Below are 12,885 nucleotides of genomic sequence, written 5' to 3' on the forward strand. Positions count from 1 at the left end.
GTTCATGCCCCAGGGTTAACTTTCAACCCAGAAGAAATAGGACCTGGTATTCTTAATCAGTTAACTGCTAGGTCAAAACGCTTGCCTCTCTAGACGTACAACTGGTTAACCTTCAGACAGGCCATCTAAGGGGCACTCTGCTAACTTGATGCTCCTAAAAGTGAGTTCCCACTGCCCACAGCAGGAACCTCAATAATACTTCCTTATGATGACTTTCCTTTTTCTTCTCTTTAGATTTGTACAAACAAAGTGTTTGTGGAACATCTGTTTAATACTAAGTATTTCAATAAATATTTATTCCAGCAAAAAGCTCAGGAGATTCCTTCTAAAGTATGGAGCAACCCACAGGTACAGATCAAAGTCACGGAAGAGGAGAAAAATAAAAGAACGTAAAAGATAAAGGAGGGCAAAACTTTTGTTTTGAAGAAGCTAAACATTCTTGTGAAAGGCTCCCTGCCCTTAAAAGCCACATCTTCTCCCTCCTGCAATTGTTACAGTAACCAGGGCGAACTAGAGGAATAAAAGGATTACTCACTGGTTTCCGAATTCTGATGCTACAAAAAGGAAGCCTGTTTTAAGCACACACATGGCAGCAGCCACAGGCACAGTATCAAAATACTTGAGCCGGATCTCAGTAACCTGGAATGAAAAGGAAATAAATTCTAGTGTAGGTAAGTGAAGCTAAGCTAGGCCACGGAAGGGAGCCCAGTACTATAAGACAGCGTTAGCAGAGTAGCAAATAAAATACTTTACTTTAGTCCCCCCCGCCCGCCTCTAACCATGGTCTGCTTACCATATCTTCGTCTGTCTCCAAGGTGATCTTGAAGATATCGCCCTGCTCTGTTTGGGCCAAAAAGAAGAACATCGATTTGGTCTTATGGGTGGCAGAGCAGACAAAAATCATTCCTCTTTCAGGGTCATCCAGGTCATTCTAGCAAAATTAAACATACAACCAACATCTTAGAAATGAGTACTTATACTGTATTTCAGCACCTTATACTGTATTTCAGCTGGAATACAAGCTACCCAAGGCCTAGAGGCACCTGGAGCCTCTCTATATACTAGTAACCTCTGACCCAGAGCAGCCAGCTAGATATAGTAATAAAACACAATATCTAAAAATTATTGTTTGATATAAGTACATAACAAAGCCTGGGTACCAAACCGGTTTGGCTCAATGGATAGAGCGTCGGCTTGGGGACTGAAGGGTCCCGAGTTCGAGTCCGGTCAAGGGCATGTACCTTGGTTGCGGGCATATCCCCAGTAGGGGGTGTGCAAGAGGCAGCTGATCGATGACTCTCTCTCATCGATGTTCCTAACTATCTCTCCCTTCCTCTCTGTACAAAATCAATAAAATATATTTAAAAAAAAAAAAAAAAAAAAAAAAAACAAAGCCTGGGTACCAAAAAATAGCCATAATTACATTCTATAGTCTAATTAGCTGAGTATGGCAAAAACCATCTCCAGCCCTGGCTGGCATGCTAAATGGTAAGAGCATGGGCCAAGGGTGACTACCTGGGTTGCAGGCCAATCCCATCCCTGGTCGGAGTGTGTGTAGAAGGCAACCAATTGATGTCTCTCTCTCTTACATCCATGTTTCTTTCTTTCTCTCTCCACCACCCCCTAGCTCTCTCACGTTCTCCCTCTCGCCCATGTTCTAAAAGAATAAATAAATAAATAAATAAATAAATAAACAAATAAATGGAAAAAATATCCTCACTCCCCCAGTTAGGATTAAAAAAAAAAAAAAAAAATTACCTCCAAAGAAAAATGTCACAAAAGAGACACAAACTTTTAAAAATCATCACTTCAGCTGCGGATAAGTAAATCTCTTCCACATCTACGCCACCACCATCTAGGCCATTCATAATCAGCTCTGTCCAACATCAACCCTTGATTCCTAAGAGCCATTCCCTTGGCTATGATTTTTGGATTTTTTGTTTCCAACATTTTATATTTCTCTCATTAAATAAGCTCTTCAAGGGCAAAACATGCTTTATACTTCTTTGTAGCCCCAAAGCCAAGTACAGTGCCCTGCAGTAGGATGTTCAATACATGTCTCATCAACCAAACTAAATTACTTTCTACCCCTTACCAAGAATTTAAGTTCCTAAGTTTCTTCTCAGGTTTTCTAAAATTGATGGACTCTTACTCAGATACCATGTATTAGAGAAAGTAACTCCTAAAAGATTTAACTCCAGGATCTATGTTAATATAAAAAAAATTAACTAATTCAAGACTGAAAGGAGAGATTGAGGAAGATCAGATGAATCAAGATTAACTATGTGTTGGAAATTACTAAAGCTTAGGTTCACGGAGGTTAATTATATTTTACCTTTGTATATGCTTAATAATTTCCATAGTAAACCATTAAAATTAAGAGCAATAAAACACCATTTTCAACCACCAAAGTAGTAGCTGATTAAGGAAAAAACAAAACACTGGGTGAGATGTTAAAGAAAAGGACATTTGCACAGTCTCAAAGTTCACCACCAGATCCCACACCAATTATTATTAAAAGAAAAAGGCACTTTTATGATTAAGAGAGCAGAGACACACCAGCGTAACAAAATGATTGATTTAGCATCACCAATAATGAGACAAACCAACACTGTGTGCCCCTAACATGACTTAGTGGGATATATATCACCACCTACAGAATAATTCTATCAAAAATATTAACCTGGATATAATTATGAGGGAAAAATTATGGGACAAACTATAAGAAAACTAGCCCAGCCTTTTTAAAAACATCAGTATTTTAAAAGACAAAAAACAAACAAAAATAAGAGGAAAATATTCTAAATTAAAGGAGACTGAAAGTCTGTAGATTATAAGGGAATTTTGGAGAACAATGAAATTGAACTTTATATAAAATAATCTTATATAATAAAAGGCTAACATGCAAATCAACTGAACAGGGAAGGACTGGTCACTATGACACACACTGACCACCAGGGAGCAGATGCTCAATGCAGAAGCTGCCCCCTGGTGGTCAGTGTGCTCCCACACTGGCTCCATGGCAGCACTAAGGCTGTCTGACTGCCAGCATGTGGGGAGCGGGCCTAAGGCAGCAGTCAGACATGCCCCAAGGGCTCCCAGACTGCGAGAGGGTGTAGGCCAAGCTGGGAGACACCCCCTCCCCACTGCCAGTGCACTGGGCCTCTAGTTGTATTACATAAAATAGTAAATTATATCAGTAGTTTGGTTATATAAAAAAATGTCCTTCCAAGAAACTAGAAACACCAATCAGAAAGGATATATGCACCCCTATGTTCATAGCAGCACAATTTACATTAACTAATATTCTGAACAACCTAAGTGCCCACCAGCAGATGAATGGATTGAAAACTTTGGTATGTGCCGAAACCGGTTTGGCTCAGTGGATAGAACGTCGGCCTGCGGACTGAAAGGTCCCAGGTTCGATTCCGGTCAAGGGCATGTACCTTGGTTGCGGGCATATCCCCAGTAGGGGCATGCAAGAGGCAACTGATCGATGATTCTCTATCATCGATGTTTTAACTCTCTATCCCTCTCTCTTCCTCTCTGTAAAAAAATCAACAAAATACATTAAAAAAAAACAAAAACCTGTGGTATGTCTACACAATGGAATACTATGCCACTATAAAAATTAAAAAAAAAGGGAGGGGGGGGGGACTTTTACTATTTGCAACAGCATGGATGGAATTGGAACATTATGCTAAGCGAAATAAGCCAGTTGGAGAAAAATAAATATCACATGATCTCACTCATCTGTGGGATATAATGATGAACGTAATTTGATGAACAAGAAGAGAGCCAGAGACAAAAGGCAGGGGAGGGGAGATTAGAGAGCAATCAAAGGACTTGTATGGAATGCATGTTAGCATAATCAATGGACAAACACTGGGGCAGTGGGGGCTTGCCCGGGGTGGGAATGGTTGAAAGGGAAGGGGGAGTCAAGTGGGGGAAAAGGAGACATGTAAAATGTTAGACAACAAAAAAATCATTCTTAAGAGCCACATCCTAGATTCTTGTAGTGAAGTATCATGGTGCCTGCAACTTATCTTCAAATGATTTAGTGTCCAAAAGTTTGTATGCATGCACATACACTTATACACACACACACACACACACACACACACACACACAAAAGGGAAATGCAGCAAAATACTAATTGGTAAAGTGAAAGGCATATTGAAATACACTGTCCTAGTCTTAAAGTTTTCCGTATGTTGGAATAGGAGAAAAGGATAAACAGAACGAGAGACAATTTATCTCCAACAAATAAGCCTGGCTTCTTCAAACTAGCAACAAATTTCAAATTGATCATGTTCATAGGTTCCTCTGAAATAGAAATTTTTGTTTTTAATTCCTTTCCTCAGAGATTCTGTTTTATTTTTACGAACATATTTTATCAGCTTTATTAAAAATAACATTTACAAAGAAACTGAAACTTGGTAACAGATAGACTAAGAGACTATACTGCAATTACAAAAATTAAGTTTATTTCACAAACACAAATATCTCTTCTCCTAAAGACCTTACCCGTCTCCTGGGAATTGGACAGCGGATATCCGGTTGGTCACCGAAGTTCTTGTAGGTGATATAGTTTTCAGAGCAGATCAGCACTCCACTTGGACCATCTGACCCTCCTGGAACTGTCAGAGAAAATAAAACTTAATAACGATTTGAAATAACCATGAATTTAGCTTTCAATTCCTTCTCTCCCATAGCACAACCTGAAGGTACAGTGTGCCTAAAGCTGAACAACATTCCAAGTGTTGCTTTTCCCTGAAAGTTATGCTACACAAAAACGGAGCCCAGTTTGGGTGACTCAACCTGTTCAGATATCCGATAATTCATCTAAATTTTTAGCTCCAAGCCCAGAACTGAGTTCTCAGCTTCAGAACTATAATCCAAGCGCATGGATATCCCACTGGCACTTTCAAAATACGATGTGCTCACAAACTCAAGTTCTTTCCCAAACCTATTCTACCTCCTGGGTTCTGTACTTTAGAAAATACTCCCAACAAAAAGGCCAAACCAGAAACCTGGTTGCTACCCTTCAATTCTCTCTCCTCACAGCCCTACTGATTAGAATCTCTCCTAGCACTTCTCATGCTACAAATTTCTTGGCTTAGCAATCTAACCTAGTCTCATTATCCTTCATTCCATTAGCCAAAATGTAAGTACAAATACCTCATTTGAATGCCCTGTGCAGATACTGTGTTTAAATCAACAAGGCAAGACCCTCCCCACCAGCAAAAAAATTACAATTTGCTGAAGGCTCAGATGATGGCTAATATTTTGTAGCATATTTGTAGCATGTAAACTTTTTTTGAGCAATAAAGTATTTTTAAAAAATATATATTTTATTGGTTTTTTACAGCGAGGAAGAGAGAGGAATAGAGTTAGAAACATCGATGAGAGAAAAACATTGATCAGCTGCCTCCTGCACACCCCCTACTGGGGATTTGCCCGCAACCAAGGTACATGCCTTTGACCGGAATCGAACCCGGGACCCTAGAGTCCGAAAGCCGATGCTCTATCCACCTAGCCAAACCGGTTTCGGCAATAAAGTATTTTTAATTAAGGTACATACACTGTTTAGACATACCACTGCACACTTAATAAACTACAGTATAAACAAAACTTCTAGATGCACTGGAAAACAAATTTCATGTGACTCACGTCATCGCACATTTGCTTTATTGTGGTGGTCTGGGACTGTACCTGCACTACCTCTGAGGTATGTCTGTAATCTCCAGGTTATTATTCCCCTGCTGAGAATCCTGCAGTAGCTACCACCACACCAAACATAGACAAGGTACTTAGGCTTACTGCAAATCAGTTAGCTTTCAGACCCTATGAAGTAAACCCTCCCGAGTTTGGGCATAAAATGGACCAGGCAAAATGGTACAGAGCAGCTCTGAGAAAAATACCTGTAATAAGAAAGTTGCCATGCTCCTCCAAAGGTTCACTGTATTTTCGGACCACATGATTTAAACCGAGGTCTAACTCGTAGAAAGTAAGTGTCTGCTGGGTGTTAGCTGCTGCCTCCCCTGTTGGATCGTTGTCTGCTTCCTACAGTGGAGCACAACAGCACAAAGACTGATCAGTTCCATAAAATCACACTTTTAAAGGACATCAGGATTCTTCCATTTTACAAACAAGAAAGCAACAGTCCATAGATGCTAAATGGTTTGCCATCACACTACTAGGTAATGGTAAAGCTGGGACAAGAACCCAGGTCTCCTAATTCTGGGAGCAAGGTTTTCTCATCTAGAGGATACTGCCTTTCACCTTTCACTGTCTCTCTGTGGAAAAAAAATACCCCCAAAACAGTTTTATCTTCCTTTTCAGGCAGTTTTCTCAATAAATACTCTTTTTCCAAAGGAAGATTATTCAAAAAGAGCAAAGTGCTATTATATAATCAGCTAAGCTCTGAAACATTCCAAATTTCAGTAAGGTACTTGGAATATGGAAAAGATTTGTTAGCAGCACAGATAGAAGATTCAACCAATGAAGAAAAAACAACCTTAGGAAAGCTCTGAGGTAACTCAGGGTTTAAAAAAAAAAAAAAAAGACACACACTCCCCATTACCTCATAATCCATTTCCAGACAAGCAAACATTGGATTTTCAAATCCCACATCTACTCCAACCACATGATACACTAAAGTGTTCGCCTTGTGGGCCTCCAGGGGAGAGGAGATGGTAAGCCGGGCTGCAGCATCTCTGTTTAAGATATACACCAATTTCTGTTTTTCAATGGCACCTGTAGTTGAAGGAGACAAAACACACAGGAGTTCCAGATAGTGAATAGAGGGGCCTAAAGAGCAGCTAGGTTCTCATTTGAATTATTTTTAAAAATCTTTAACAGCCAGCCCAAAATCTACAAGTACTGTATACTAACTTAGGATTTGCTTTCTATCGTTAAAATAGAGAACAGCATCGTTTTACCCATCTTCTTCCTAATAGGGATCATAATATCCCATTAATTCTTCAAAAAATTTTAGTGTGCCCTAGATTTAATGGTATTGGGAAACTAAACAATAATTCATAAAATTGCCACCTTTCTTCTTCCAGTTAGATCTAGTGATTTCGTGACTGGTCAGAGAGGGCTGCCCTCTAGAGGCCTGATCAGATACACAGAATTGTCTTCATGAGATTTGTCAGAGAAGAGACATGAATGTGAATCATCACTTCAGGCTGATGATGGCAACCATATTCATTGCCTAAGAACATAAAATCATTTCACTGTAGTCTTTTTTCTACAGATAAAGCAAGAAATATAAAAACAGGAAGTTCCAACTAGGCAGGAAGTAGATAAGGTATGTTAAGACTTTCTCCATGTTTTAAAAGGAAAAGTAACTTTAAACCATGGACATATGATCCAAACTTTACCCAGTTATGATTTATTAGCACACTGCCAAGATCATAGCATTGTTATCCTAAACTGAGCATCTATAATAGTCAGAGACGCATTCAACAGAGCAAGTCACTCACTAATCATAACAGCTCGCCCTTTGGGATCCACAGCTAGGAACTGGCCAGGAACAATACGGCGGCATCCACTCTTGCCAAAGGTCTCTTGGTGAATTTTCTCAAACATATTCTTAGATGGCTGGTATTCCAGGATAACAATCCGGCCCGAATCACTGCCAACCACAATGTAGTCTTTGGTGCCACCTGTCAGCCTAAAGGCCATGAGTGACCGAATAACGCCAAATACTTCCACAGTTAGTAGGGTGTGCACTTTGCCAGTGTTGGGATCCGGGCGAAGCAGCTCCAAGATCTTCCCACGAGAAACAACAATTTCCTGTTGTTTGGTTCCTAGATTGTCAAAAAATAAAGATCATGAAAAATCTGAACTACTCAAAAAGTAACCTGGATGAGTCAAAATGCCAGGTAACACAGATATAATTAAATGGATTGAGGGCTCAGTATTTGAAATTAATTTATAGTTAACACAGATATAATTAAATGGATTGAGGGCTCAGTATTTGAAATTAATTTATTCCATTTAAACTGAAATGATCTAACAAAAATGGTATCAAACGTTTTTTTAAATGGCGACACAGGTTACTTCTTAGAGACTATTTTTCTAACATTTGCCAACAATCTGCATAACTGAGCTCTGTCCATAAATGGTATTAATGTATGCTTAGCATCATAAGATTAAAAATTTCCAAAGTCTCTTTCTAATCCCTCTTTAAGACTATTGTCCTAAGAAATCATATTAATATTTTGTGCAGTTTGATGCAGTATCTTCAAGAACTTTAAAAACTGTCATCTAAAATATACTCTTTATGTCTAAACTCATCTAAAAAAGACCACTTGCTTTCATAACTGCTATCAATATCTCCAAATGCAAACTAGTCAACATAATTCCACTTAGATGAGTTGTCATTGCCTTTAATCTAAATGTTTAAAATAACTAAGTTCTTCTTTGCCCAAACTCTCTCTTTGGTCTCAACTAAGCTGCTTTAATATTACTATCATTTTCTCTCCCACAGAGGTTGGAAACTCATACTATTTACTTTCTTTCTATCCCCACTGTCAGGTCTTCACTATCTTAATGGCTTCCTATCCTATCTTACATCCCACTCTCACCCATCCCAATCCATTCTCATTGCTCAATGCCACCACTTAGCAGGAGCCACCTTACTTGCCAAAGGTCATTTGGGTATCAGATAAAATAAAGTACTCCAAAGTGCTTTGGAAGCTATAAAGCATTTTAGAAATTAATGTTTTCTAATGATTAAAAATTTCCTATAATTTTCAAATCTAAAAAATATAAGACATAAACTAATAATATTGAAAATAATATATTCAGAAAGATAGTTAACTGGACAACTTACCAGAGAAGTTGCCATGAATGGCAAAGCTGATACCAGTGGCTCGCTGCAAAGTCAAGTTGTACAGGAACATGGTGACACCACCACTGAGTAACCCACCACTCCACAATCCAAGTGTTGATTACACCAAGTCAAAGCAAGCTGAGAACACACAAAAACAGAAAAATATCAGCTGGGAAATTGTTATTTCTATTCAGGAAGTTCTGGCTAAAGGCAGCAGAAAGAGTATAGTAAGGACTATGGGGGAACGATATATTCACAATTAGAGTACCTTCTATTCACCAGACACTATATACTCTTTGCCTCTAATCACACAAGAAACCTATAAAGTATTTAATATTAAAATTCATTTTGTAAACTATGGTACATCTACACAATGGAATACTATGCTGCCATAAAAAAGAAGGAATTCTCAGCATTTGCAGCAACCTGGATGGAACTGGAGAACATCATGCTGAGTGAAATAAGCCAATCAATGAAAGAGAAACACCACATGACCTCACTCATTTGTGGATAATAAAGAACATTATAAACTGATGAACCAAAAGATAGATATAGAGACAGTATATCAACAAGTAGACTGTCAAATTACAGCGGGGAGGGGAGGAAGATCTGGGGGAGATAAAAGATCAACCGAAGGACTTTTATACATGCATATAAGTGCAACCAATGGACACAAAACTCTGGGGAGGGAGGGGATGTGTGGGAGGGAGGGAGGGGGGAAAAAATCAATAAAATATATTTAAAAATAAATAAATAAAATAAAATTCATTTTGTAGGTGAGGAAATTAAAGCTAAGAAATTAAATCGGGAGGGAGAAACCAAGATGGTGGCATAAGGTATACACCTATACGTGGTGCCTCTCACAACCACACCAAAACTACAACTAAAAGACAAAACAACTATCACCCAGAACCACAGGAAAGCTGGCTGAGTAGAAGTTCTACAACTAGAAGGAAAGAAAAAAAGTGCAGTGAGACCGGGTAGGATGTGCAGAGGCACGAAAAAGCAGAGGTACGGAGGCGCGCAAATTGGGCTGGTGACTGGGCGCACTGTTTTTTTTCAATCGGGAAGGAGATACAAGCTCCCTACTGCTCTGAACTCTTTTCTGGCGAGACTCTGGGGACCCAGACTCCTACGGGAGAAGCTAGACTGTCTGGCGTAAGGTCAGAAAGTGAGGATGGCTTTCTTGCAGAGGTGCTTGCAGGAATCATTGTTTACTGCTGCAGGAATCACTGTTTACTGCTCTGGAACGAGAGATGCAGAAAACGCAGGGAAGGCTGTTTGCCACACCCTAGTGATTCCCTGAGACCCCACCCCACTCAATTTACAACCCACCAGAGCTGTGCTCAGAGGCTTTTGCATATGAATGGCCTGCCCTTTCCCAGCTTAACCTAACAAAGTGCAGCTGGGTCAGACATCTCCAAAACCTCCAAACCCTAAGCAAAGCGGAGAAATCTGCAGATCCCCCTGTAGCTCCTGCTGGGTGGGCTCAGGCAGTAGCTGACTTGTCCCTCCAGGGAGATTGAGGAGCCAGTGTTCCTAGTGGTTAGTGTGAGACAATACCAGATTTCAACTCCTCACATCCATAAGGGACACACTCAGGGGGCACTCAGTAAGCACCAAAGCCCCACTAAAGCAAGTCCTGCCCCATAAGGGTGTCACCATTACAGCAGTTTTTCCATTATAGCCACAGCTGATCTCACAGCCAATTTGCCTGGAGGCCAGTTTCTCCCAGGGTATCAACAGCAATCAAGGCTTAACTACAACAAGACTGTGCACCCATCCCACAAAGGGATGCACCTAGTGTCCACCTCAGGTGATTGGGGAGGCTAAGCCACTGGGTCCTTTAGGTCACCTACCACACAAAGCCACTTAATCAACACAGGGAAGCAGACAAAATGTGGAGACAAAGAAACAGGTCATGAATGAAAGAAATGGAGGAAAGCAAACTACTGGATACAGAGTTCAAAACCACAATTACAAGGTTAATCAAGAATCTTCTAGAAACCTCCAAGAAACTTAGTGAGTCCTTCAATGATCATAATGAGAATGCCAAAAAAAAAAAAATGGAAAAGGACCAGTCAGAAATTAACCATACACTGTCTGAAATAAAGAATATACAGAAATTCAACAGTATACTAGAGGACCCCAAGAATCAAACCAAAGGACCAGTCAGAAATTAACCATACACTGTCTGAAATAAAGAATATACAGAAATTCAACAGTATACTAGAGGACCCCAAGAATCAAACCAAAGATTTGAAATATGAGGAAGCAAAAAACATCCAACCAGAAAGACAAAAAAAAACACAAAAACAAAAAAACAAAAAAACACAGAATCCAAAAATATGAAGATAGTATAAGGAGCCTCGGGAACAACTTCAAGCGTACCAACATCAGAATTATGGGGGTGCCAGAAGAAGAGATCAAAATATTGAAAACCTATTAGTAGAAACAATGACAGAAAACTTTCCCTACCTGGTGAAAGAAATAGACTTACAAGTCCAGGAAGTGCAGAGAATCCCAAACAAGAGGAATAAAGAGGACCACACCAAGACACATCATAATTAAAATGCCAAGGGCAAAAGACAAAGAGAAAATATTAAAAGCAGCAAGAAAAAAAGTTATTTACAAGGGAGTACCCATATGATTGTCAGCTGATTTCTCAACAGAAATTATGCAGGCCAGGCGGGAGTGGCAAGAAATATTCAAAGTGATGAAGAGCAAGAACCTACAACCAAGATTACTCTACCCAGCAAAGCTATCATTTAGAATTGAAGGTCAGATAAAGAGCTTCACAGACAAGAAAAAGCTAAATGAGTTCACCACCAAACCAGGATTATATGAAATGCTGAAAGGTATTCTTTGAGAAAGGTAAAGGCAAAAATTATGAACAACAAAGTGATAACAAATACATATCTATCAACAAGTGAATAAAAAATCTGATGGACAGAATAAACTGGTGAATATAATAGAATCAGGGGCATAGAAAGGAATGGACTAACAATTATTGGGGGAAGGGGATGTGGGGGTGCGGGAAGAAATTGGACAAGTCATATACCTACGGATGAGAACATTGGCGGGGGTAAGGGCATGGGGGGGGATTGGGTGAAGGGGAATTATGGGGGTTGGGGGGGGGAAGAGGAACATCTGTAATAATCTGAATAAAGACTTATTTTTAAAAAAAATTAAATCGGATGTCCAAGGTCACATTACAAGTGGTAAAAATGTTGGTAGCTAGGATCTGGACCATTAACGTAACACTGTATTTGTTTTCTTTGTCACCAAGTAGGTCTACTTTTACTTGTAGTTGAAGGCTCAGAACACAAAAGCACAGCAAAAAAAAAACTCCACCCTCCCATTCCTATCCATTCAGCTCTCCTCCCTGGGGAAATCAACAGTTACAGCTATCCTGTCCTCCCAAATATTTTGTGTATGAAGCAAAAATGTACTGTATTTTATACAATTTTCTAAAAATAAACGTCGAGCACTAGATATTGTACACTCACTTTATACTGCAATTTACCTATCTTGAAGATAACTAAAAAGGGCTTTCTCATTTTAATTTTACACTTGCAGAGTATTTCACTGAAAGGGTATATTAGAATTCATTTAGCCCATACCCTGCTGATAAACATTTAGGTTGTTCCCAATCTCTTGCTATCATGAGCACCACTGTAAAGAAAATCACTCATATATAGCTCATTTATATGTGCATGAATATATCTCTACTTGAAACTAAGGAACACCTTTTTTTAATTGATTTTTATACAGAGAGGAAGGGCTAGGGACAGAGAGCTAGAAACATCGATGAGACACAAACATCGACCAGTTTGCCTCCTGCACACCTCCCAACGGGAATGTGCCAACAACCAAGGTACATGCCCTTGACCAGAAAGGAAACTAGCCCCCCCCCCAGTCTGTAGGCCGATGCTCTATCCACTGAGCCAAACCGGCTAGGGCTAAGGAACCCCTTTAATGTTCTTCCAGAATCACAAGGAAAGAGGAAAAGATCTGAGGTGAAAGAAGGGAGTTGAGAA

At 39.5% G+C, this 12,885-nt stretch overlaps 1 protein-coding gene across 2 annotated transcripts in view; it reads right to left on the reverse strand.

Annotated features, from left to right (window-relative positions):
• The window catches only part of SF3B3 (splicing factor 3b subunit 3), a 39,566-nt gene that overhangs the window by 25,092 nt on the left and 1,589 nt on the right, over positions 1-12,885 (reverse strand). For both annotated transcript variants that reach the window (XM_084906681.1, XM_084906682.1), the window contains exons 2-8: positions 8,846-8,983; positions 7,491-7,817; positions 6,587-6,759; positions 5,925-6,066; positions 4,528-4,640; positions 794-931; positions 536-639 (exon numbers count right to left, since the gene is read on the reverse strand). In XM_084906681.1, the coding sequence (XP_084762807.1) occupies positions 536-639; positions 794-931; positions 4,528-4,640; positions 5,925-6,066; positions 6,587-6,759; positions 7,491-7,817; positions 8,846-8,915 (1,067 nt within the window). In that variant the 5' untranslated portion in view covers positions 8,916-8,983. The remainder of the gene's footprint in view (positions 1-535; positions 640-793; positions 932-4,527; positions 4,641-5,924; positions 6,067-6,586; positions 6,760-7,490; positions 7,818-8,845; positions 8,984-12,885) is intronic.

The sequence above is a fragment of the Pipistrellus hanaki genome (genome assembly GCF_964339955.1).
Source record: "Pipistrellus hanaki genome assembly, chromosome: 15".
In the NCBI taxonomy this organism is placed as follows: Eukaryota; Metazoa; Chordata; class Mammalia; order Chiroptera; family Vespertilionidae; genus Pipistrellus; species Pipistrellus hanaki.